Source organism: Scophthalmus maximus, chromosome 17 (assembly GCF_022379125.1).
Source record: "Scophthalmus maximus strain ysfricsl-2021 chromosome 17, ASM2237912v1, whole genome shotgun sequence".
NCBI classification, from domain to species: Eukaryota; Metazoa; Chordata; class Actinopteri; order Pleuronectiformes; family Scophthalmidae; genus Scophthalmus; species Scophthalmus maximus.
Genome location: NC_061531.1, coordinates 9,748,568 through 9,775,921, shown reverse-complemented (window position 1 = coordinate 9,775,921; position 27,354 = coordinate 9,748,568). Strand labels below are relative to the sequence as shown.

The 27,354-nt window shown below is 44.8% G+C and overlaps 1 protein-coding gene and 1 long non-coding RNA gene across 2 annotated transcripts; both read right to left on the bottom strand.

Moving 5' to 3' along the window:
• Window positions 1-427: 427 nt before the first annotated feature.
• Window positions 428-26,246, bottom strand: LOC118288481 (Na(+)/H(+) exchange regulatory cofactor NHE-RF2). Its single transcript, XM_035614630.2, has 6 exons — window positions 25,583-26,246; window positions 24,609-24,896; window positions 8,579-8,806; window positions 3,355-3,508; window positions 2,984-3,102; window positions 428-2,879 (listed from the first exon to the last, which is right to left on the bottom strand). The coding sequence occupies exons 1-6, from the start codon at window positions 25,787-25,789 to the stop codon at window positions 2,715-2,717; spliced, it is 1,161 nt and encodes a 386-aa protein (XP_035470523.1). The 5' UTR covers window positions 25,790-26,246; the 3' UTR covers window positions 428-2,714.
• On the bottom strand, window positions 12,272-18,572 carry LOC124849446. Its single transcript, XR_007029880.1, has 2 exons — window positions 17,901-18,572; window positions 12,272-13,306 (listed from the first exon to the last, which is right to left on the bottom strand). It is a non-coding gene; the product is annotated as an uncharacterized LOC124849446 (long non-coding RNA).
• Window positions 26,247-27,354: the final 1,108 nt, after the last annotated feature.

Here is a 27,354-nt window from a genome sequence, read left to right as displayed (position 1 = left end):
AAGAATACAGCCATGGAGTCGGACGACGGAGATAAAATATACACAGTGAGCACAGACACACTCTTTCCTAGCCTCCTTTACACACAGCTCACACACAAACACACCTATTCTGACCCATGTTTAACCTTTGTGTGGCCTGAGGGCTCAGAGCAGCTGGCTGGTGGAGAAGTCTGAGAACGGGCTGAAACTGTACGCCTGCATAATCCTCAGCAAGGGAGAGATACAGACGGAGCGAGGGTTGAAGGGGGAGAGAGAGGAATCGGGCGGGAATGAGCGACACCGTACCAATAAAACGAAGGAATGCGAGAGACAGAGATCTGTCGCCGTTTCAGTTTTACAAAGAGTACAAAGTGCTGAATTCCATCTGAGAGAGAGACGAGAGTGACGAACTCAAGAGTCAAGAGGAAGTGACAGAGAAGGCAGGAGAGACGATGACCACAATTTAATATCTTCAAAAACGCAATTGTCACACTTTATTGAAAAAAAAATGCAACCTGCCATATTGTATATGCTTTAACTGTATATACATGTGCATCAGCAATGGTAACAGTGATTTCCTGTGACTTGTCATGACATACCGAGTGAAAACTACTGCACACAGACAGAGACCAATGTCCAGAGATGAGGCGAGACACTGCTGCTCTTTGTGTGTGCCACGTAAAGTAAGAGCAAAGGTGTGAATGCATGCGTACCAAAAAAGAAAAAGAAAAAGCCCACATAGATGGCTGACATTTCGTCAGCTCGCAGTCCCACTTGTTGTAATATATCATATCAACGTCGCTTGGGTTTCGGCATGAATATCTTCTCAACACATATGTTCACACACACACACACACACACACACACACACACAGATTGTGCCTCGACTGTGTGTGAGCATGTGTGTGACAGCTGTCCCTGTATGTGTAGTAATCCTCAGTAAGCTCCGTGGCTCCCGCAGTCTCTTTCACTTGATCCTCCAGAGCATCTCTGACCTGACTCTGTGCGTCTCCTGTGCTCCATGCATCCCACAATAACACACACACACACACTGCTCATGTTGTACCTGATCACATCCCTCCCGTCCTAAAATATGCAACTTGCACTTTTGAGCCTTAATCTTGCTCTCTTCCCTCCTCCTTATTTAATCAACGAAATGATCTGACATTTTGGTTTTAATTTTCATACCGGACTCTCTGCCTGAAAGTGTTTTTCCCAAAACGTTTAACTAATCCTTTGAATTGAAACATGCTAAGCTCCCACACCGTTAAGACTCAACCTTCCACTTAAATTTCATCAGTATGAATTAAGCAGAACTTCACTTGCTTGACTAATATATTCTAAAATCCCCCCTTAAAGAGAAAATGCTTTCAGTTTAACTTCTAGCGTTATTAAATCACGGCGGGTTAGCTGGGGTCTGTACAATCGCTAATACTGACTTATCAACAGTTGGCTGTCGCACCAAACCTTCCACTGTCTGCCTTCACATTTATCCACTTGCTTTTAAATCACAGTTACAAGTGTAAATATATCACAATAAATCCATAAGTAAAAGTGTCCTACACATTTGAATGATTAATATTTCCTTCATATCCACCCTCAATACACCTGCGAATGACTCCTCAAACTATTTGGACTTTCTTTCCTCGACCTCACTTGAATTCATATTTTTTTCCTGGTACATTATGAGATGATGAATGACCGCTGGATAAACCGAAGTCTATTTGTGGTGTTAGTTTGCCCTCTGCTGTACACGTTAGGCTCTCGACAATAAAAAAAACAACAAACTCACTCATCAAGCCACGTGCCCTGAGATACCTCTAGCCTCTATTATTTACCTATTCAACATATTCAATGTCAGTGGTGCTTAACTTCGTTATGCAATTAGTCACAATTTGGTAAAAGAGGTTAGTGGTGATAGACTGAGCGCTGAGTAACAAGCAACATCTTCTTCCTGAACAAAGCCAGGCTGATCTGAAGCAGTTCAGCTGGTGCATATGTGGGCTTAAGCTGATGATCACAGGTAAAAGTACAAATACATGTAGAGTACATTATACATAACCAGCACACGCAGTCAGTGGATTATTATCTAACCTACGAGTGGGCTGGAGGGGGGGGGGAATCTTAGCTTGTTCACAGTGATCTTCTGCCAAGTTTGGTCTTCCACTGAATGATGGGCCAAAACTCCCACAATGTCCACAATCATTGATGTCACAGTGTCCAGTAAACTCTCTAAAATGCAGTCCATGCTGTTGGGATACTGTTTGTCTATAATATAAAAATAACTATCTCCCCCATTTGATTGAAACAAGTCTCCGGGAGTAGGCAGGGTGATTAAAGGAGAGAAAAAGCGAAGGGGATTTAGGCAAATTTGTGAAAACTTGTTGACAAGTACACGTCTGTGAAGCTATTTCAGATGGTCCTTCCTCTAGACAGTGTGAACCCAGTTCCTTAGGTCTGTCAACACGTGTACTTGTACATTGATGAGGGAAACGTAGCTGACGAGTCTCTGACGTGGCTGAAGAAGAAAACAATGTATCCCTTTGTCACTTTTAATTCCAGGAACAAATGATTTTCTGTTGTACTGAGTCATCTCAGTCCTTTCTTCAAGAAAAAATAAACATGATCTGTGTAGCAAGAGTGGTGTTCTCCCACGGCACAAACTCATCCACACAGGGGGCTACAGGCGGCGCTGTGCTTCGGTCTCGTAAGTGTCCTTGGAGGGGAAAAACGTCTCAGAAATTACTGAAGATCTCATATTTCTTCATCCAGTCCATCTGCGGCGCCTTCTTCTTTTCTTTGGCATGCACCTTCATCTTTTCCTCTGCTGCCGTGGCGCTCAGACTCAGGCCCATCTCAGCAAACGGATCCAACAGCCGGCCGCCCTCGTCATCTGCCAGCTGGACCGCCGGATCAAGATGTTATCGAGAAGGGAAACACAGAGAGCAGCGTTAGGAGATTCACGTTTCACAACAGCATCGCACCTAAACGCCCACACACCCACCTGTGTGCTGTTGCCCTGGCTGCTGAGGTCGGAGCGTGTGGACCTGATGGACTGAGTGGTGGAGCTGCCGTTGATCTGAGGGCTGGGGGAGCCGTTGGATATGGATGGACCATCGTAGTCTGTGAAAACAATCAATCAACTGATGCAAAGAACACTCTTGTCTTCATGATCGTCATATATAGTTTATGTGTTCACACGTGGAAGGCCAGAAGCAGTGGATAGTCAAGCATGCAGCGTAAACAAATATTTGGTAACACTTTATTTTACGGGCCTGCAATTTCTTAACTGGCCCGAACAGGTTTACTTCCATTTCATTATTTGTGCAACTTCCGATCTCTCAGTCAGTGCAGCCAAACATAGGGCAGTCCTACCTTTGACATGACTGACTGTGGGGATGACCCCCCTCCTCTTGAAGTGCTCGTCCGTCTCTGGATCCACCACCAGCAGCCAGGTCTCGTCTCCCCCTTTCTTGACGAAGGCCACCACCTCTGCATGCCGCATGCCCTCGATGTTCACGCCATTTACCTGGAGGAACACAAATACAAAAAAAAAGGGTCTCTTTCACTGAACAGCCAAATTATCTTTTTTCAAACCCCCCAAAAAAGGGTTATTTACTTTTATCTTGAATACAACACCTGAAAGGAACCTTTGTCCTCCTGTCAATGTTTTTCTCACTGTCGACATACTGTACACGACGCAGAGAGGCTGTGCTGCTTAATTTGCACAGCAGGGGGAGCCATGCATCAACAGACTGACTACAGACCATCGGCCTCCTCATGTCTTTCAGAGCCCCCAATCCACTCCACACAATGCTGCTCAAACTCTTGTTATGAATTATTCATTCTCGCAGCAGCGACTCGGGAAGACATTTAGTCCACCTGCACACGCAGCTGTAGGCGAGACCTGGAGTTGCGTGTGGCACACCGACAGAAGACGTCTGACGTACCAAAAAACGGCCTGGCAAAAGGACGTAATGAATACGTGTGCATGTGCTTCATCCATCTGACAATATTGCCTTTGTCTCAAAACACCAAAGCCCGTTACTTTCTGGTCTTATCTAGATGCTACGTGCATTTGGAGTCCTGTGTTTCAACAGCTCTGTCCCGACCTCGGCTTCTCAGCGGCCGGCCGCTCGCACCAGGCCAGGTTAGTGTTGGTACACAATCAATTATTGATGGCTCTCCTGGGCTCTGGCTATAGTGGGGGTGTCAGGTGACCCAGTCCTGAGGGCGAAATATTTAAAAAAAAATGCACAAAAAGTCCAAGGAGTAGAGCAGAGGAAGAGAGGAGAAGGAGGGGGGGGGGGGGTGATATAATGTGCACCGAGACAGACTTTACAGGGTTTAAAGGGAGGAAAGGAAGGGGACGCAAGACGCACACACACACACACACACACACAGAGAGAGAGAGAGAGAGTGAGGGCAGGGAACATTCAAAAAGCGAGATCAACAGATGGAAAATGTGAACGGCTCCTCTCCTCTCCTCACCTCAGACAAGATCATCAGTCAGCCGGGAACACATACAGGCAGTTTGATAGCGCGAGAACAAGCATCTTTGTATTCAGCCAAACAACAGGTGTCGTGTCATGTTTCACAGCCCTTCATTAACAGGCCATCCCACACAAGACAACACACTCTGTTCTCTACCCACTGGACTAATTAATACATGCTGTAGGAACAGTACGGGAGCGTATTTCTCATGGGACTTATCCCTTTGGGAAACCTCTTGATACTAGAATCTGCGTGCGTGCGTGCGTGCGTGCGTGCGTGCGTGCGTGCGTGCGTGTGTCATCAAAGTCATGAAGTCCAGTGGCTCATTTTTCATGTGGTCTGTTGTGTGTGTGAGGTGGCAGCCACAGACGAACCTTGGATTGATCCAAACCGGCGGCGCCAAAATGCACGTGCACATCTGTGAAGATGACGCACGGGACGTGCGTGACTTTTAACTCTTTGATTTCCTGTTGCTGCGAAACAATCTCACAAGCTCAGCTGTCACTTGCAGATTTCTGTCTGAAACACAGAGAGCTCCGTCGCTGGAAGTTGGGACCAGGAGAAATGCTTTACATGACGAGCTGAACTGTTTCGTCTTGGGAGGTCCGGGATATTGTGCAAACAGTTCCAGATAAAACGAAGCGTGATTCAGCAACTGCGTGGCCTATTTGTTCCCTTGAATCGATACGGAAACTAACTGTGGTGGACAAATTAACAGAAAGTTCCCGGGTTCTACTCCAATGATGCCTCAGCAAATGTTAAGCAGGTTTTCGTTGAACTTTTGGTTTTTAATCTTCATGAGTATTAACGCACTGAGCAAACTGAAACTGTGAGGGAAACTCGTGCCTGAAATATAAAAAAATCACGGAGGTAATAATTCTGTGTGAGACAACAGCGCAGGATCGAGCAGTGTGCTGTTTTGCGGCGTCAACGAGAGACGCGCAGCAGATTTGGTTCACCTCTTTGGTGTATCTGCAGCTAAGTGTGTAAGGTCTTCGAATGTCACACTGTTGTGATGTTTACGAGGGGTTCAGGGTACGCCCGGTTGAGCAGAACACAGCGGCGACTGATGAGGCGTTTCGGTGGTGTCAGTACTTGTGCCAGACATTGGCAGAAAGCTGAGCCCTCCCATCGTAGCCGTTACAGTGCACGCCGCTGATACACCTCCAGAGTAATGGGGCGTGGTGAGCGGAAAAGACGGCGAGGGACAGCGAGGGAGAGAGGGATCTGTCATGGTTGTTCACCTCCCTAACAAGCTGCTGACAGATGACACAAGCGCTGTCTTGATGCATGGTCAGAGGTGGTTGTCACACACACACACACACACACACACACACACACACACACACACACACACACACACACACACACACACAGACAGACAGACAGACAGACAGACAGACAGACAGACAGACAGACAGACAGACAGACAGACAGACAGACAGACAGACAGACAGACACAGACACAGACACACACACACACACACACACACACACTAGGCGAACTAACTCAATGGGGGATCAGATTTTTGGGTCCAAGCAAAACTGCAACACTGAGATAAGGTTGTTAATCCGACAAGAAAAACCACAGATTTACCAGAACCTTTCTAAATCTAATAAAGTTTCCCACAGGAAATTAAAGATGATTACACAACATAGAACAAAGTCCAGAGCACAACCACGAAACATGTTTTCTTTTCACATGGATACAGAGTAAAAGGAAAACACATGGAAAGATGTGTGAATTAAGTCATAGATAGAAATCTGTCATATTATGCTGGTCAGGAACAGCTGAACTAAACCATCATTTTATCATAGATTGATCGGCCCATTATTTTCTTGATGAATTGATTAGACAACTGGTCTGTCATATGTTCCCACAGTCCCATATAAAATCTTTTTTTGTCTGACCAACCATCCCAGATCAAAAGACATTTAGTTTTCAAGACTATAAAACACATTAACGCAGAAAATCCTCACATTGGAGAAGCTGAAAAGGTTTTTACATAAAATACAATGATTATCAAAACTGCTGCTGATTTATTTTTTGTCAGTTGACCAAGACTCAGCTTTAAGCTTTGCAAAATGTGCACATGTATATCATGCCAACTTCATCGTGTGTGTGTGTGTGTGTGTGTGTGTTTGTGTGTGCAACCGTATACTCTACAGAACGAGTTTGTGTTACTGGGTGTGTCTGGCAGACTGTTCCTGCCACCAGTGACCCGCTACAGGATGTTCCCACACCCAGTCACCAGCCATCCAATGTTCCATCATCAGTTTGTCAGTGTCACTGCTAAAGTGTGATTTACATCACGCAGCTCTGTTTGGCCCTAGTTATGTGACCATGCTCCTGGTTTTAATTTGGTAACTGAACTTCATATTGAAGTATTGTTTATATTACTGCAAATCCTTTTTTAAATTTACCTACTGTCCTGGCAGACATGGACATTTAAAATAGTTGGTCATGATAAAGATAATCCACTACAGTGCATATATCATTGTAGATATAGAAGAAAAGGAAATATAACATGTTAATTCGGGAGCTCTAGAGGCGATGGTAGGAATTTTTCGTTACCTATGAGAAAGTCAGGCTACTGGTTTCCCCCTGTATCCAGTCTCCAGGCTACAAAAGTATCCATCTTTTCATTTAACCCTCGGCAAAGAACGCCAATAAGCAAAATTGCCAAAATGTCAAAACATTACTTGAATGTTTTCCGTGTTTGATGTATTTATTAAGAATAAAGTAAATATACTGTTTTTGATTTGAATGTTTCAGGCAATTTTGTCCACAAGTGGAATCATTTGCTGCCCAAAAGGTAAGAGATCCATCCAAAAGTCAAATGGAAAATTGTCTAAAACATGCATAACTTCCAGTATGTTTCTAAATCAACTCTGTCTAACCTTTCTGTCCAGCTCTGCAGCACGGTCAGGACCCTCATGTACAGCCAGGAAGGGCAAAGGTCATGGGAATGAAGGGTGAATGCTGGGTTTGTACACTCACGATGAAAAACTACTTATGACGATGATAGTGATGCGGACAGCATTTATTTTATTTTAAACCAGGGGAAAGTTGACTAAACACCCATGCTCTTTGTCACCCTTGTTCTCAGCCATTTCAGAGATTTGAATCACTGGCCCCTAACTTTTATGTAACTTAGTACAATGTGAGACTTTTTTTAAAAACTGTTGGGGAAGTTTACAGGCTGCCTTTGTTACCTTTTGGGAAGGTTGCTCTCTTTCCTTTTGGCCCTGCATCTTCACTCTCTGCTGCTTTCTTTCACTGTCATCCAACACACTCTGCCTTTCTCTCAATGTTTTATCAGAAGAGACCCCCCCTCACCCACACACCCACACACCCACACACACACACACACACACACACACACACACCCACAGCCCCTGCAATCATACAGATTTATTACCGACTCTACCCTGTGACCGGCCTCTCCACTCTCCAGTCTGACACACAGAAAAGACTGAGTCCAGACTTCCGGTTCTGTATATATATGTTCCTTATATTCTGGGGCCTGACAGCGGACGCAAGTGTGATTTCTGCCATTTTAATTGCAGCTGTAACAGTACAAGTAGATGGGGTCACATCTGTACTCTGATCAGAAAACCTAAGAACTGGTCTGTGGCTGTAAACTCGGCACAGACACCATTCAATTTAGTAAAAATGAAAAAATAAATCAGTTCCTATGCAAAAACTATGCAAAGGCGACTTCTGGATAAGAGCAGCCAAAACATCAATACAGAGATAATAACCAAAAGTCATTACATATTGTTGGGATATAGTTTAGCTGCCCCAAAAAAACATACAAAGTAACATCATATTTTAACTATGTACCTAAATCTATTAAAATTTAATTTCTATTTGAGGCTTTACTTCAAGTTAGGAATATGTAAATCTAACCGGACTCTAAATAAAAGCTTTGTTATGCTTCCTTTGGAAGTAAATAGAGGAAGTAGAATGAGAGGAATCCCATTGTGCCACACACCACAACACATCGCTAGAATTGTCAACAAAACCTCAAGTGAATTTACTGCAGGACTGCTGGATTGGATTACACCTCGCAGACCCTCCATCCACACTCTTTCTTCCTACCTCGATGAGTCTGTCCTGCGGCCGGAGGCCGGCGCAGTCTGCGGGCGATCCCGGGTCCAGGGAGCGGATGTACTGTCCCGGGCGCGAGCGTTCGCTGTGGAGGTTGAAGCCGTAGCCCGTCTCAGACCGCACCAGGTGGCACAGACGTGGAACGAGCTCGGACGGGTTGACCCGGAGCCGTGACTGGGATGGTGCCTTGGTGTGAGCTTCCGCCTGAGCAAGAGCCTCCTGGAGGAGAGTGAAAGACGAATTTGTCCTTTAATGGGTGCCATGTTCACACAGTGTTGTCAACACTCAAGTCATAGATTACCATTTATAAAGTTGGTTCTGCAGGGAATTACTCTCTAAAATTAGACAGCTGCACTTCTAAACTTGAAAATAGGTGAAATACTGTATGAATATATAATTCTAATGTTTACCTGTCACATCAACATGCTGCTTTCTGCAGAGCATGTGACGATTTTAAGAGCGATGTGACTACAACACATGGTCGGGTCACTGGTCATTTATTACAATCCTACAGGGTTTGTTTTTCATACTAAAACTAAACACAGTTTCATCAAATCATTAAAAAAGAAAAATTACAATAGTGGTGGTAGGTGATAGTGGAAGGTAATAAAATAGTCCTTCCTGTAAATCACCCTTTGTTGGTTCATTATCCTCTATTTGTTCTCATCTTGTGGCGCCATTCAGTCATAGAGCAGGTGACACATTTTCTAATTTGAGTGTGTTTCGTTCCTGAGTGAAACTATTTGCGGCGAAGAAACGACGCCTCCGACAGCCTCGGCGAAGACATTTATAGAACCTGTAATGGAGCCTTGAGCTCCACAATGTCATCACACTGATTTTCCACCTACATTACTCAGAAAAAAAAGGAAAAGTGCTGTCAGGGGAATGATAGATGATAGTTTTTATTAAAAAAAACTATCACCCCCCCCCCCCGGCTGATATACGCTTTGAGGGAACAGACGGGTGAAGTGGCTGCTGGGGGATCTGCAAGGCACCGGAACATATCATACACATGTCGTGTACAATTCAGCAGATCTGCTATTATATTATGCAACATGAGAGGTCTATTCTTTTCACTGCATATGTGCTGCTTGCAACACGGTCCAGCATGTTGCATGCTAAAAATACATGTTGAGTATGTGGGCAGGGAGAGAGAGAGATACAGAGGTATAGTGTAGTGTTTAGGGAGGAGAGGATGGATTTTGATTTACAATGACAGAACAAAACTCCATCTCACCTACAACACACTGCACTATTATTGCATATAAGCCATGACCGTGCCTCAATCACCTCAGTACTGCCTCCCCCTTTAGCCCTCGACCATTAAAAAAAGAATAACACAGATGGCAACATATACTGTAATTTAATGTGAGGCACCAAATTCCTGGGCAGCTTGCCTTGAGTGAGAGAGGGAGAGAGAGAGAGAGAGAGAGAGGGAGAGAGGGAGAGAGAGAGAGAGAGAGAGAGAGAGAGGGAGAGAGGGAGAGAGAGAGAGAGAGAGAGAGAGAGAGAGAGAGAGAGAGAGAGAGAGAGGGAGAGAGGGAGAGAGAGAGAGAGAGAGAGAGAGAGAGAGAGAGAGATAGAGTAATGACAGAATAATTCAGAGCAGTTCAACTCTCACGAATCCCCCCAGACCCTCCTTTTCCTGACTGGAGAGGAAGTGCCTGGGCAGGGGTGGATCTTCCAAAGGAGAGAGGATTTATTAATATGAAATCAAACGCATTAGCATTCTGGGATCTGGGCAAAATATACAGAAAAAAGTAGCGGAGGGGAGGAAGGGAATAAGCCAGGAGGGGGAGGGTGCGTGGGAGGGTTAGAGAATTAGACGCAGCGGAGGAGACTTGAGGAAGGAGCTCAAGAAAAAAGAAACGGTGCAAAGCTAAGCGCAGTGAGCGGAGAAACACAGCAGAGAGATAAACAGATAAACAGAGCAGCGCAGATAAATCGAGGACGACAGACGTTTTCCAGTAAGAGACGATGGGGAGGAAAATAGTTTGCAGTGGAACTCCTCTAATGTAAACAGGCAGCGTAGTGCAGCTGGGAGTCATTATGTGGGGGAGACGCGAGTGTCTGCCAGTCCAACCTCGGCCTTTCTGCACCCCACCAATCATCCCCCGGGGCCTGGGCCCTCTCTTCTCCTCTGGCCTGTTGGCGTTAAGCGTGGGGAGGCGGGGGGGGGGGGGGGACAGAATGTGTCCTCTGCTCGGTGTCAAAACTCATTAGTCTGTAAAAGTGTGAAGGACGGAGACTTCAGGCTGGACAGATTTCCATGTGTCAGCCTGAGAGAGGTATGTACTGTATATGTCCTGAAGTGACCGCATAAACTCGCCGAACCAAGAGGCCATCAAAGGCAGATGTGGTCAACGTGTTTGTTTGAACTGTGGGTGTTGAGAACTCCATGGTTTTTTTGTGAAAAATATTTTGATGGGAGAGAAAACGAGATGTAATCTCCCCCCCCCCCCCCCCCCCCCCCGTCATCAGCAAACTAACGCGTCATCTGTCAGTTATCAGCAAAACGGAACAAAACAAGAGGCCCACATGGGAGGAGAGAGGCAGCAGGAATTTTTTAAAAAAAGAACACGTTATCCATGTTATGTTTCCGTGCACATGCGTGTAACTGCAGCGCTGCTCCAAACAAGTTCACATGGTCGAATCTGCAATAAATCAGGCTGCTCGTCTGTGATAGGAATAATATGGAATATTTTCCGCCTACTGCAGAACATTTGGGAGTTTGATGCCCCAACACAACACACACATGTACTGACCTTGGTGTCCTGACCGTGGCACACTTGAGAGGATGTGCAGGCAAAGTAGCACGTGCCATCCCATGAATTCCTTTAGTTTCCTGCCATAAGCCATAATACATGTGAGCCTCTGTTTCTGTCACTCTGTCAGTACATGTGGGGGAGAAGACTCTTTCAGGTTTGCTAATTTTTTTTCGATTACAGTACATTAGAAATGAAAAGTATCGGAGGTGTGATGCATACTGGGCGCACATGTTGTATATAGGCTGCTATATATACTGTGATTGTCCAGCCAGAGATTCATAATGACACAGAATTCTTTTTTTTTAACACAACATAAAAGCTCTCAAACTCAGCGTTCTGTGCCCGTGCTTCATTGAAGAGCTGTGTGCAACGCTCCTCGTCCCACTGTCGCGCCCTATCTTTCTCTTTTATTGTCACACTTGATTGGGCCAATCTGTGGTTTATGTTAGTGTATAACCAAGAATGAAGATCTACTAGTTTACATGTTTGATTTGTGTATTTGCATGAGCACGCACGCACGCACACATATTTCCTTATGCATGTGACCAGTGTAGCGTTGATGAAACTGGATCGCAGGTTGGTGAATAATTGAGTGGTGGCCTACTGCCATGGATGGATCATGACCGCCATTAACCCTTTCACAGCCAAGGATCATTGGCCCACTGTTGGCTCACTACACAATGATGTTTGTTTGGCTATGCATGTGTGTGTCTGCTTGTGTGTGCTGTTATACGACAAAGAGTGTCTGTGTGTGTGTGTGTGTGTGTGGCATTTTGTCAACGTCGCTCTCACTTGAATGCTTCCCACAGGGGTTTGTCATAAACTCAATCAACCCATTCTAGTTCACACAGAAAGTCAAGTTTCATTTGAGTCTAAGGTCAAGTATGCAGCTTCACTGCAAATACTCCCGTCACTGTAGATAAATCACCTGTTTATTGACCAAAACACGGCAGTTATGTTAACAGGTACTCGATGCGAGAAATGGCTAATGTAAGAGAAAGCATAATAACAAGCATTAAAAGTATAAACAAATCCAGAGAGCATTGCAGAGAGAATCCATTCTACAGTTTAGCTAAAATCACATTCATCAGTTTTTGTGTCATTGTGCCTTCACCCATTACCTAAAATTTTTGTATGCCAGTTTAAAAAAGGTTATTTCACTGCTTGGAAAAAGAAATCTACAGGAGTTCTGTTTTCCAGCTGCGAGTGCCATCCGGAAATTACCACGAGCTTAGAGTTCCAATCAGAGGAAAACATTTCAAATGCAATGAAATGACACATTTGAGCGTATGCTCCTGTAACAAAGAACAAAGAAAATTATTTTTAAAATAACATTTTTATGAATAAAACAACAACGAACTATCATATTAGGGTTAATCAGCTCTACCCTGCAACACATGAAAAAATGATGTTTCTCCCTTCACACCCCCAGCTGGTGAGGCCGCCGACTTTTTCCCAAAGATGTGCTTTATACTTTTTTTTACTGTTTTTACCATTCTAACTTATTATACTATTTTATTATTTGTTGCACTATTTGCCTTGCGGGTAACTCTTCGAGTTACACTTTAGGGGACAGGGATAGAAAACAGTCAATTTTCTAACACAAGCACTTTTCAATTTTTGAGGGGACCTCAAGCATCTTGATTTACACGCAGGATTGATGGAAAGAAAAATAGACATCTTTGCATTTAGATTGAGAACCTGACTGAAGTGACCACACGTGGACGTCTCCTGGAAGCAGCTGGGATTCCGGATGGGTGTCCGCTTAAGGCCCGACTTCATCTACCTCCCCCACCGCTAATTGAAAATGGAGCTCTGAATGGAAACATTTCTGATGTTGCATTGTGTGTACAAGTACAAACAACTATAGCACATGGGACCTATGCTGATGTCGTGGTTGACAATCCAGTTGCCACGGAGACAGCGGTGAAACCAGTAGAACCAGTTCTATCTGTCAGAGAGAAGAAGTTAAGCTTAAACAAGAGGAGTGAACCTTAGAATAAGTGTAGATGTGAATCTTTTCTGTGTACTGACACGTGACACATGAAGGCAAAGACAACCGCTTCTCAAACAGCGCTGGCAAAGCCCAGATGGGGACCATTTGACTGGGCTTTACCAAAATGCTGCATCTCAGACACTCTGGTTAGTGTATATGTGTGTGTGTGTGTGTGTGTGTGTGTGTGTGCATGTGCCCGACATGCAGCTGCTTCAAGTGTTGCTCAATCGGAGAGCAAAAGAGCCGACCTGGCTAGTGCACAGTGGGCGAGAAAATGAGAGGAGCGAGAGGGGAATGAGAGGAGAGAGGAAATGACAGGCAGCTGGAGAAAAGCAGAGAGGGTTTGGGGTCTTGTATGAAGGAAAGGGGGATAGGACAGAACAGTGCAAGGGAGCTCGTACAGAGAGAAGGACTCGTCGAGATGAAGAGAAAGGGCAGGCCGAGGAGGAGATGATGCACGGCATGTGTAGGACAGGAAGAGCGCCAGAGAGAAACCGGAGAAGCGGCCAGGGATCTCGATAACCAACAGTTTTTCCCACTGGTGTTGTGGTGTGTTGCGTAACAGCTCAGTGACACAAAACCAAGCTGTGTGTATGTGTGTGTGAGTGTAATTTTGTACAGCCGACAGAAAGGGTCGGACAACACGATGAGAATCATTTGTTCATTGGTTCACCGCTTGCGCATGCGCAAGCATCTCCTGGAATTGTTATGATGGTGTACAATCAATATATGTGATATGATTTTACACTCATATTAATTGTGCGTTTAACTCCAATCGGGTTAAGGTCATTGTCAGGATTAGGGTTCGTTTTAATTGCCTATCAATCTTTACAACCTCACTTTTCCGAAGCTGCTGTCCAACCAATCACGCTCCTACCTCTTATCGTATCGTGGCCCTACAACGCGGCTGCAACCATAGCTCCAATGTGATTTGATTAACTTTGCTCCAGGTACATGTGAGGGAGAGAGAGTGTGTGTTTTTTCTCAGATCATACCTCAGGAGCAAGTGAAAGAGAGAAAGTGGATTTTAAACTTGTAATTTGAAATAGAAGAGTGAATGTACATGAAACCAGGAGATGAAGAGCAACATGACTTTTCACGGATGTGACAGCAGTTTCCACCTTGTGATTCCACGTCCTGTGTGTCAGTTCATGATCCTGGACACAACTACTGTAGTGGGAACTACTGCAGGAGGGGTTTTGAATACTTAACCATGTGTTCAAATGTCTGTGGAAGGAGTTTTGTCTCTGTGATTGTGTCATATGGCCTTTCACCCACGACGCAATCTATGATTATGACTAGCAAGCAAGCAGAAAAAGCCATTCATTAGCCTTTAGCCGTTATATTGCTCGTGAATGTTTCATACTCGTCAGACTGTCCTAAATATCTGATGAAGCAAGGCAGGCATATTGATATTTGTTGTCATTTAATACCTGTTGAATACCTGTTGATTGTATGAGCAACAAGCACAGAGCAAGGTGATAGTCCCCCCCCCCCCCCCCCAGAGATTCAGGGTCATGCTGTAGATGAGTCTTTGTTATGACTGGTAGATTAGTCTGTGTCAGGGGAAAGAAATACTTTCCCCCCCAATTGCCCAACATTTGTGATCTTAAAACAATGAGTCTCGTTGATGCCAAAAATAATATTTCACTAAACACGCTTTTTTATCCTTTGTCGCAACGGACACTGCACCACTCATACCCAACACATCCAAGTGTCAACGCTTGTCTGTCTCTTGAGGGTTTCAAAGGTTTAAATTCCTTATGAAGCCCAACATCACTGCTGGGAGAAAAAAAAATCTTTTTTAAAAAATCCGAAAACTCAATTACCCAAACACAAACTTGCTGCTGCAGGTCTTATGCTTCCCTTTGAAGAACAGACGTTGTTTTAGCCCACATGAATTCAATGCTCCGCTTTGCAAAATAGTAACGTGAAGAATATGTGCAGACGCATATATTATATATAGTATAGTATAGTAGTATATCTATAGTATGGTCCTTTGTTAATGGCATCAAACTGAAACAAATATGTCCCTGTGTTGTTGTCATTTCTTCACTCTGGTTGTTCTCAGGTCAGTTTAGGCTGTGTGAAAAGTGTTACTGAGGATCTACCACATCAAAATAAGTCGACAAAATGAGTCTTAGCTTTTCTATAAATCACATATCTGGGGAATTTTCCTGTTTGGAAAAAAATAAGAATTCATAGCCTTAGCCGACAGCGCATTATTTGAGATTTATTAGGACCACGGATAAGCTATTTTTCAGTCTAGCTTGCAATATTTTCTCTATTACTTTGTTTTTTCCAACTGAGAGAACCTGATGTTAACTTTTCTACCACTGAAGTGAATGTACAGTATTTTATGTGTTTGTAAATTCTGTATTTTTATGAGGAGCTTGAACTGCAACTAAGAATTATATATTTTTTTTATTACTTCAATCATCATTTAAATCATTTTGTCGTAGAAATGTCAAACTACAACGACAACTTCCTAGAGCAGAGGATGGCGTCTTCAGATGTCTTGATTTGTGTGAGCTGAAGTTCAAATGTTTGTGAGGATGAGCACAGCTTTAATCCCCATGGGAACCTGCGCCATGGACCTTTTTCATGCTTCAGTATTTTGTGAATACTGCAGGAGATAAAGCTTTAAAAGCATTAATGTAGAGTAGACAAATAACCTGCCCAAATAATACTCAATTGCATTGAAAACAATACAATCCCTCTCATTCATAAACTCCACAATGTGTGTCTGTTTCCTTTTCATGGTCAGAGCATATCATGAGGATGTTGGTGAAACTATGGGAGGACAGAAGGCCAATCAACAGGTGGTTTGAACCCATCAGACATGTTCTACATCCGTCTCTCACTAGCTTTCTACACCTCATTCTCCCCTAAGCTCCCACTGGTTCTGTGATTCAGCCATCCACCCCCCGTGCCAATGTACTCCATCTCTTCCTTCAGCCCCAACTTCTTTAACCCTTCCACTCTCTGCCTTGCCTCCTCTCCTCTCCTCTCTTATCTCCGAGCGCCTCGTGTTGCAACCTCGCAACACATGCACGTGTAGTTTTCAGAAGAGAAGAGGTTGCTGAGAACAACGTTTCTGCCTATTTGCATTTTAATGTCAATTTAAATTGTGTGGGCTGCTGGCGATGCTGATACACTCAGCAGCTAGGTGCTGCTATGTGTGTGTGTGTGTGTGTGTGTGTGTGTGTGTGTGTGTGTGTGTGTGTTTTCACTGGTTAGTTTCATCTTTTTTTTCATGCGCAGTTGATGTTGGTGATTTAACGTGTGCGAGTCTGTATTTCTGTGTGTGGGTATGTCCACGCCCTTGTTATCAGTGTGTTGCAGATATCCCTCGTCCCTCTCTGGCGGTTGGTTGGCGCCGGGTGTCTGAGTGTGCAAAACATGTGTGTGAAAGATGATAGTGGAGCCTAAACAGTAGCTGATTTAACTGACTAGTCAGAAAAATGATCAGCAACATTTTGCAGAAAAGCAAAACAGTGAAGCATCACAAATGGAATTATTTGCACATTTGTAAACTCAATTTCTTATGTAAATTTTGTAGACTAAACAACATTAATATAAAGTTGATTGATAAAATGTGAATATAAATATAACCTTTGTTACGTGGTTGCAGCCCTTTATGTGTCATTTTAAACCATTAGAAGGAGGATGAACTATATAACATGTGTACAAGCTCTGTGGGGGTCTGATAGGTGACACCAGGCATAAGATTTAAGTACTTCTGTGTGTGTGTGCCTGCAAGAGATAGCACATTTTCTAGGCATAATGAATCAATTAGAGGGGATTCCTGTCTGCTGCTCCCCCGCACACATCCTCTCTCAGACCTAAACACACACCAACCTCACCTCACTCACATAAACTAAAACCTTCTTTTCTCATTTGTCAAGTGTTACTCAAGCATCTATGGGATTCCCAGATGATCCATAAGGATACAAAGCCTCTCCCCCATCACATCCACTCCACTCCCACAGACAGAGCAAAGGAGGCCTGCAATTGAGCTGCTCCAAGATGTCAACGTGTGAGCTGAGTGAAACAGAGCGGGGCCAGAGGGACATCAGAAACAATCGCCTGAGTGTGTGTTTTTAAAAGAGTGTGTGAACACTGTGTTCATGGATCGATTGTGTGGGAATGTGTGCTGGCTCACAGCTGTGAGTGCAGCAGGCAGCAGATACCAACAGAGTATGTGAAGGAAATGACCATGATGAGTGGTCAGGGTTTCCAGACTGGAATCGAGAGTGTGTTGGCCTCTCCTCCCCAAACAAATAACAGACAATGTAACAATAGACACACACAAGGTCAAGGTCAAGGAGGTGTAGCAAATGAAGAATTTCTTGTTTGCCTGCCTCTCAATTTCTCTGTTTCTTACAGTGAATGTTTCTCTTTTTCTCTCTCGCTCTTATATTTGCTGCCGGAGCTGTTGTGTGGGCAGCACATGGATCGATCCTCAGCCAGGCTACAGTTGACCTACGCTCCGCTGATATTCCGACATCCAACGACTAATAAATAATATTATTTGCAACAAACTCACCAAATTCCAGATGGCAGATATAATTCAACACATTCTGACCCATTCTGAGGAGGAACTAAACAAACCCAGGACGGAGTCCTGAGGTACTCCAGGGTTCAGAGGGTCAGTAAACTGAGAGGCAGGTAATGAAGAGCAGTGTCTGCAAATCCGACAATGTCTCACAGTCAACGAATGAAAGTGGATGGGATCGCTGTGAATGCAGATAACTGAAGTGACATCAGCGCCTGACACCAGCACCACTGGCAAGGAGCAGATTGTAGAAGAGCCTCAATGATATCCTTTGCTTGAAACTTGAAAAGAGGATTCTTTATTATTCAATATTAAAGCATATAAACACTGTAACTTAATCCAATAGTTTTTTTCTAGCGGTCAAATAGCTATATTTGCTGGCAAACTGATTTAAACTACACCTGCAGAGGGACAGCTAGGACAGCGTCTTTTGGATTAATGAGGGCAATATTTGAATATATCATCAGCTCTGCATGGGGAGATAACTGCTGCAGACACACAGCTGTGGTCACTCTCACGCCCACACACTGACACAATACACTCAGCTGTGCTTGTTCTCTCGGACATTACTCACCTTGACCAAATTCCACTTTTTCTTAACACACACAATTAAGTTGAGTTGCTCTCTCTCTCTCTCTCTCTCTCACACACACACACACACACACACACACACACACACTGAATCTGGACCCCTTGATGTAATTCAGTTGGTATTCCAAGCGGGAGGGGGGGGGGGGGGGTTCTTGAACACCAGCTCCAGATGTTAGTATGCTGAACCAGAATCGCTCACTCTTGCCAATGTAAGATCACTCAAAGCCAAATTTATATTTCATCAAGATCTTATACTGACAAGTTTTATTCTAAGAAGAAAACTGAAATGTTCACCATAAGTAAGTAGGAACGCATGTCTAGTTGTCGTGTCTGGTTAAATAATGGTTCTAAACAAATCCCCCTTTTCTTTGCCAAAAACGAGACAAAGCGTCCATGCTCCCAATTTAACTGCACCGCTCCCGTTCAGCCCCTTTGTGTAACAAACATAACCTCAAATGCCTCATTTTGACAAAGCTACAAGAAACAACCTCGCATTTGCGCGGGTGGCCGGGGGAAACAATGCACGTATAGTTCACACGGGCCCAAGTGCTGACTACCTCCAGACAACTCCTGTGTTATACGCTGTTTCATTAGAGCTGACAGGCAACATCTTTTTCCTATTATCCCGGGCAAAATGAGAAACTGAGCCACGGAGCAGGGAAAGGAGGGGGTGTGACTCTCCCGGAGTTGGGGAGCCATCATCTCATTTTGTATTGTTACTAACAAATGGTTGGAGAAGATTATCCCGTTTTCTGCTGCAGTGACACAAAAGCCTGATACGTTTTAAGGAAAATGTGATGAGCATGAAATGAAAGCAATTTTCCTCTTCATGGCAGCCTTTCCAACATGCACAGACGTCTCGTCTGTTGCCCAGAGATCCACGAGAGTTAGTATTTGTGTTTATTCAGTCCTGACCTCCTGACCTCAGGCCCTCACCCTGACACGCATGTCCTCTCTGTCCATGGTTTTCTCACGCAGATCTTTTCCAACTTGAACAAAACAGTCTGCATCTTTCAAAATGAATCAAGACACGAGATATAACAGTTAAAGTATCGACAGTTGTCTGTAGGAAGACTTTGTGACAACTGTTGGGACTCTTGTGAACTTTTTCTCCAGCTTTTGGTTTGTTTAGTCTCCACTGTTGTGTCGGAAATCAGGGTTTGTTAAGGTTTCACCAACTGCGGCACACGTGCATATATATATATATATTTGAATTTGTAGATAACATCATGCCTCCAGCTACAGCTTCCACGGGCTCGGGGGCAAATAGAGACTGTGAACGAATTATACCAGTGGTGAAGTTACACAAAGACACTCTCACACAACAATGTCAAAATCTTTCTGACCCTGATTTAAGACCATACAGTTTGTGTCCTGTCTCACAAATGTGCACATAAACTTTCATCCTCGACCAAGACGCACAAACACACATCCCTCCACTCTGTAAAACTGTTTTAACAGATGTGTGTGTGTGTGTGTGTGTGTGTGTGTGTTTGTGTGTCTGTGCACACTGCACAGGGGGCAGATGATCTCTGCATGTTAGTCTGTATGTAAGCAGTTATGTCTGTCACCTAGATGCTACAACAGTTTCATTTGAATATTGATTGAGTATTATATAATGCTTTAAGCTCCAAAGAAGGAACCTTTTCAAATGCCAAAACATTTTGTACATGTTAAAGAGTAAACAAATTACATTGCGTAGACATCTCTATGCGCATTTCCACATCTCTTAACATTTCTCATTGTATCTATCTCTCAGACGCTTTATAATTCCCCCCCCCCCCGCATGCTAATTCTGCTGTGGACCGTCACCATAGCAACCACTCCTGGTGTTCTCCGTAACTGGCCTGGTGTGACAAGCCAGGAGTGCAGCAGCACTGGAAAGAACAACAACAAAAGACCACAATGCTGTATGTCTGTGCGTGTGGTGGAGGCCTCGCCACCGACAGAGGGAAAAATTCAGACCAGGGAGAATACGAGAAACTATATCACTCCCAGAACTTCCATGAACGAGCCACGAACATGCCTCTTTGTGGCTGTGGAATAACGGTGACCTCTCGTATGTCTCCATCTCTGCATGTCACTCACACACTTTGTCAGGCCCTTTTGTTCTTTTTAAATCTGTTGCGCACCAGATCTGAAGTAAAAAACATCTCTGCTGTCCGTTCTACCTGTAGGTGGATGTGGGTGTAGGAGCATGTGTGTGCAAGTTAAAAAAAGATCGTGGCGAGAAAGTGCCACCTGACACTTTATCTGGGACTGGAGTGTTAATGGCACACCCGCTTGACACACCTCGGTGCATCTGTGTGCGTGCGTGTGTGTGTGTGTGTGTGAGTGGTTGTGAAAGACCTCAGGTGCGTGTGTTAAGGTAAGATGATACAGCTCACCTGTTTCATAATGTTGATATCCTTGCAATGCCCCTTCTTTCTCCCTGAACGTTTGAGCATCAAACCTGATAAATGGTTTGAAACCCACACAGTTATTTTTTTGATTGATTTAATTGCAATTTTTTTTTTCCCATCAGTATTTGACGTAACTTTAAGCTCCGGGTTTTGGTGTGCTGACTTAGAAGTACAGTGCAAAAGGCTGACTTAATAATAGGGCAAGGGTCTAAAAAAGTAGTTCAATAAATGACCGACAGCAGCATCTATCGTCAACGTTGGCCCCCGTGTCATCTCACCCAACTCCAACAGCAGGGCAGCCTCCTGTGCTTACCAGGCTTAAACAAGGTTATTCACAGCTGGTCCAGGTCGACAGCAATGGCTTATTAAGGCCTGAACATTGGATTTTCCAACAGACTCAATGACTCACATGAAATCCTGTTGTGCTGGAGAGATTTGGTGGAGAAAATCCAGTTTTTTGTTCATGGTTTATAGTTTGTGATGCAGGGCCAGAAATTCGGTCAAATGAAAATGGAGGATGAAGGGGGGTCAAAACCCAACGTGCTGTATGTCTACAAAATGCATGAGGACATAGGCATGCGCACACCCGAGGATGCAGAAGCACCGTGTCCGTGGGTCGGCACGTCTCCGCCTCGACTCGTTCTGCTGTGTCACAAGTCTAGAGGAAGGAATGCACCGAAAAAGAGACCTGGCGTATGAGTGGTCATAAAACAAGAGGGAAAATACAGGCGGAGTCATGTAACCTGGGGAACACACGCACACACACGCACACGCACGCGCACGCACGCACACACACACACACACACACACACACACACACGGAGAAAGAGAGAGAGAGAAAACCTGAAGTGGGGATATTTATTGGTCAAATGTGCAAGTGATTATAGCTGGAGAAAGGATTTCTGCTATGTCCATGTACATGCCTGTATATGTGTGTAGAGTCGGTGTTGTGTGTCCTTTGAGGCCTTAGACTGTAGCTGCAAAACATTCCTGTTGCATGGGCGGAGAGAAAAAAGGAGTGGATGAATACGGCGTAAAATTTGGGCATCTCGATTCTATTGCCATACTCAGAACATTAAATCACAAATCTAATTTTGCTGTTGTAGCAGGGATTTTCATTCGTCTGACACGGTGGGCCCCTCCTCTGACAAAACAAAGACCCCGCTGTCTACTTTCTTTTATTTGAGGGGATAATCTTGGTCAGAGCTTTAGGAAAAAACAGTTGCCATAGTTTTGGTCTTTTAAGGGGAACAGTGAGTATGATGTTTCCATGGAGTTTGTTAGCTGTGGAGTTTGTTCGTTGTTATCTGTGGGCTCCAAGTTGAGACCCAGGTTTTTTTCCCCTGTCAACAAGTGTTAACTAAATTCATGTGAAACCAGCCATTGGAAGTTATTGTTTGCAATGTACGCATGGATGTACAGACAACTAGTGTTCCATTACGTTGATGCAGAAGAAAACTTGCAACACAATCATTCTCAGGCAACTTCTGCAGTTATAGAGTGTCTTTCCCCCCTTATGAACATGTACCCATGACGGACATCAGCGTCAGTGATACCTGCCAGGCCCTAAGCATCTAAAAATATGTGTATCATGTCTGTGCGTTATAACGCAGTTACAAGTCTGAGAGGTAGTTCAAAAATGCAAAATGAACCCAGCTGCGAAAAGTACCTTAACTGTCTCCATGATTTGTGTATCAGCCACTGCTGCAGCTGCGGCTGCTGACTGTTGGCAAGGGCCAAACCAGATGCCAAACTCCCACAACTGACTGTTAGAGCACCCGCGTGCACCGGTCCCTGTCCCCCTCAGCATCTTTGTCTCGCATCTCTCCCTCCGCAGCCGTCTTCAGTGACGCTCAATATTCAAATGCAATTTCCTCAAAGTGAAACGAAAGCACAACACAAAGGAAACGGAGGGGAACCCTGTTGAACAGGCAAGTGCCAAGCAGCCGTCATCCGTCAGCCCTCACTGTGTCACTCCAGCGCGCTGCAAACCTCCCAGCAAATCCTCAAGGTTGTTGTTGGCCGCTCTCAGTCTTGGGTTCTTTCGGTCCAAGGGCCTGCTCTGTGTCTCTCTTTCCTTTATTCTTTCTCTCCCACCATTCCTTTAAACAAATAAATCATGAGAAGAAATGTGCCGCTCTCAGCACTTTCCTTAAAAATTCGGAAAAACGAAAAACGAAACATCTCACAGCAAAACCAGCAGACCTCGCTTTGCAGCTGTGAAAGACCATCTGTGTCCTTTTTTGCTTCTTTTTTTTCTTAGCTACACTCACTTGTTGATGCATTATTTGATCCCTGATCAGTCTGTATTCCCCTCTCCGTTAGTTGTGGTTGTTATTCTGCATTGATTGCCAAAGCTCCTCAGCAGCCACATGGACAAATGACGACTACACACGAGACGTAATACGCTGTGTCATCGCACCGTCTGAATCCTGAGTCAATAGTGGAACAGCTTCCTTTGAGATGCGACAGGACATATCTCGAACCTTTAAAGGTTCAGAAGGTACCGGAGGAATCGATGCTTTAAACAAGTGGCAATTTATGTTGTTTTTTTCCTCCCCCTTTTCATTTTGCACTGCTAATGCTTTTTGGGCTCATCCTGCTGCACTTTCTTTCCATTCTTTCATTAGAGTCATTAAAGTCTGAGAGAGAGAGAAACAAGAGACCTCTAAGCATTTCCTGAGCTTTGGCTGGGCCACTCTGACCTCACCAAGCCCTGGGAATCCTCTCCACAGGTCAAAAAAGCCAGAGAACAAACCAATGCATGTTTTAAGATTGAACTGATTGGCACTGTCACTGCTCTTGTAGGAGCAGGGCCACTCACATATCGGCAGGGTAAACCTAAGTGAGAACACATGTTGTGTAAATGCAGTAAGCAGAAGCTGATGCAGTAAGCATCTCGCTGGCAAGCGGCGCATGTGAAACTGAAGACGATCGGATCGTTGCGTTCCAGGAGAGACGCAGTGGGAGGAAACGCATCCTGTTTCACATGTCAACAAGGAATAACCAAACAGTGAATTTGAAAAAAAAAAGAAAGAAAGAAAACAAAAGTGTATCAAATCTGTGGATTTCCTGTTCTGCAAAGTCACTCCGTTGTCCATTACCAGGTTCCTAACTTCTGACAGGCTCTGACCTTTGACCTTTCCTGCCCTCTCTGACCTCCAACACAACATCTGCAGCACTTTCAGCCGGCCATGATCTCCCCTCAGGACACACACACACACACACACACACACACACATTCGTAAACAGACACACGCCACATGTGCATGGAAGGCCACGGAACAGGACGGAAACTCATATGACATCTGCTTAATCTAATCTCAAACTGGCCGCACAGCAAGTAAAACAAGTCTGCGGTGAAAGCTTGTGTGAGCTATCGGCAACATGTTCGCTAACCTGTTTAGTATTTTTAACTCTCGTGTTTGGGAGGAGACAAATCTCTTGGCATGCTTTGTTTGAGTGTCAGGGAAACCTTGCATTTTAAGGCCAAAGCTTATCGTTATTTGTTGATGTCCTAAGGCGGAGACGTGTTTTACCATCTTGTTTACACCAACTGCAAAGAGCTTCCGCTGCCCTGCACCTCACCTCAGTTTCAATTCGTAGTCTGTTAGCTATTCCTGGTAATGAGATAAAAGTTCAACAACAAGCTTACTCTTATTAATCTTAATCCCGCATGTCTTGCCTTGGTGGGGGGCCAGCTTACCTTCTTCGCAGCCTTTGATGGTGACCTCCTGGTGGGCTTCTGCACCTGGCCGCTCAGCGTGACCGGCTGCTTGGACACCGAGCCGTTCTCCCGCTTCTTGCTGGGGGAGGACGGGACCGAGGGCGCGGGGGGCGACGCCGGGGGGGAGGATGAGGAGGGAGCGCCTGTCACAAGTACGGCCATCTCCTCGGTAGCCGTGAGTCGCAGACTCCGCAGACTTTCGTGTGTCTCATTGTCCACCACCAGCAACCGGGTCTCGTGGTCTATGGCTTTGATCCGCTGTACCACCTGAGGAATACGTGTGACAAGGTATATGATGCTCCATCATCCTCAGTTCATCTTTTCACCTCAATTAAAAGCACCAGTGAAGCAGAACTGTTGTGACAGCTTCAATCACACACAATAGAGAAACCTGTCTGCAGGACATATTGCTGCTCCTCTTTCTCTATGAGCATGGGTAAAAGATTATATAGAGCTGTTGTCCATAGCTGCCTGACCAGCAGCCCAGAGAAACATTTTGTCCACCATATAATGTTGAGGGGAACCTTTTCAGTCATATTTACAGTTATTTCAAGGCGTTTGCAGGATTTAAAATGAAAACATTCACCAGCCAAGTGAATATCTGGAACAGTGCAGCATTTGGCTGATAAGATCCAGAAGTATACAGTCTTGTGAGTGTACTCGAAGCCCTTTTGTCAGTAGCCTACATACCTTCAGTCCAAACAAAGGCAATGTGCAGGTGAGTTACAGTCACGGAATTAAAACATGAGATTGGAAATGATTTAATGTCATATCAACACGTGGCTGTGTGTGTGTGTGTGTGTGTGTGTGTGTGTGTGGGCAAAGTTTTTAGACTGACGCCAGGAGGAGGTTAGTGCCACACTGTGAGGATGCGCACAGCAGCCCCGGTTGGTGCTCCCCTGCACAGGTGTCCTGCGGCACAAGTAAATGTACACATGGATGCATCTGCTCACCTGGTGGTGTGTCTCTTTCTCCACGTTAACCCCGTTCACGGCGACCACTCGGTCCCCGGCGCGCAGCCCCGACGCCTCTGCGGGGGAGCCGAGCTCCACTTTGCGGATGAACTGGCCGCTCTTCCCCTTCTCGCCGTGCAAGTGAAATCCATACCCGCTCTCCTCCTTGGCCATGACGCACAGCCGCGGTTTCCGCTCGCTGGCCATTTCCCACCGTCGTCCCGAACCGACCCCCTGCAGAGTTCAGCTTCAGTATCTCACACTCACAATGCAGAGACGGGAGTTCAGGCTGCGCGGGCGCACGGCTAAACGTCCACCGAGCGAGAACCCATGCGCCCGATACGCACGCTCTCCCCCATGGTGGAGCGACACGAACACACCGAAGGTCGCAGCCCCGGACGTCCCGCAAGAGGACAAATCCCACTGCCCCGGGAGGAACGACGCAGCGAAGTTGAACTTTGGAGAACCGTGCAGCCCGGTCCACCAGCTCGTGCGTCTCGCGTCGCAGCCGAAGCGCATCTGCTGCTGCGGGCGACTCCAAAACCGCTGCGTCGCAGCGCGCACGCACACTTCAGAGGAGCCTGCAGCGGGGCATCGTCGCGTTCCAGTCGAAGGGGTTGACCTCCCCCTCGACGTCTGTCATAACAATTGGCGGAGAGAGAATACGCGTTGGGCTTCCAGCCGATGCCGTAGTGCGCGGCCGAGTGCGCCAACAGCGCCACCTGCCTCCGACCCGGCGACCTGCTCGTCCCTCCGGGGAGGATGAAATATTCGGGGGCAGAGACCAGGAGATTCAAAATGATGCAACACTGCCCCCTGGGGGTTGGAAACGGCGAACGATGTTCTTATAAAGCAGATCTATGAAAACATTAAAAAGAAAGTTTTTTAGTGTAATAAATTCAGGGTAATGAGAGAAGTGCATGTAACCGTTGTTAAACGACTCCACCGTCGAGGTGAACTCTAACACGTGTGTGTATGTATATTTTAAACAGGGGCAACACTGGGGGGAATTTAAAGTGAAATGAAATGTGTCATGAACTTGTCTTTAGACTTCCCCAGGGAGAGGAACACCGTGGGAAGAGGTCTTTTATATGAATTAGACACTTGACGAATATCACGGAAACCTTCTCCAGACAATCGTTGCTCCCAAACATCCAGCACGAGTTGTTTTGTATAATTTTAATATTTGACAAAAATACAATATCAAAAGCGAGTGGTGAATAAATAAATACAGAGTGTTCAAGGCTCATGTGCTATAAAAACACACAAAAGAAAATCATTTGACTATAAACTGAAGAATCCATTAGTATGATATCCATTAAATAATTTACAAGAACTAAACCACTAAGTTATTAAACAATGGATTTCACTCTTTTCAGTTATGAAAAAAAGAACTACAGTTTCACCACTGATGTCACTTCAGTTGATTCGTGATAATCTCACCAAACAACTTTGATGCACTGTAGTTCCTCACTACGACCACTGGAGGACAGTGAACACTGATGTCATGGCGGACATAACATTATATTAGATTTCTAGTCAAACCAAGAAAAAACTAAAAAACTAAAAACAAAACACTGCGATCTGATATTGTGTCTATGACAAGTAAAAAAAGTAGTCAATTAGAAGGCATTACCAGATGGTTGTCTTTTACACTAAACGTTATATATGTATCACAAATATATTCAATGTCTGTGTTGACTTTGGATGGGTTCATAAAAAAATACACATTGCATAAAATATTTTATATCATACTCTTCATTGATCATAAT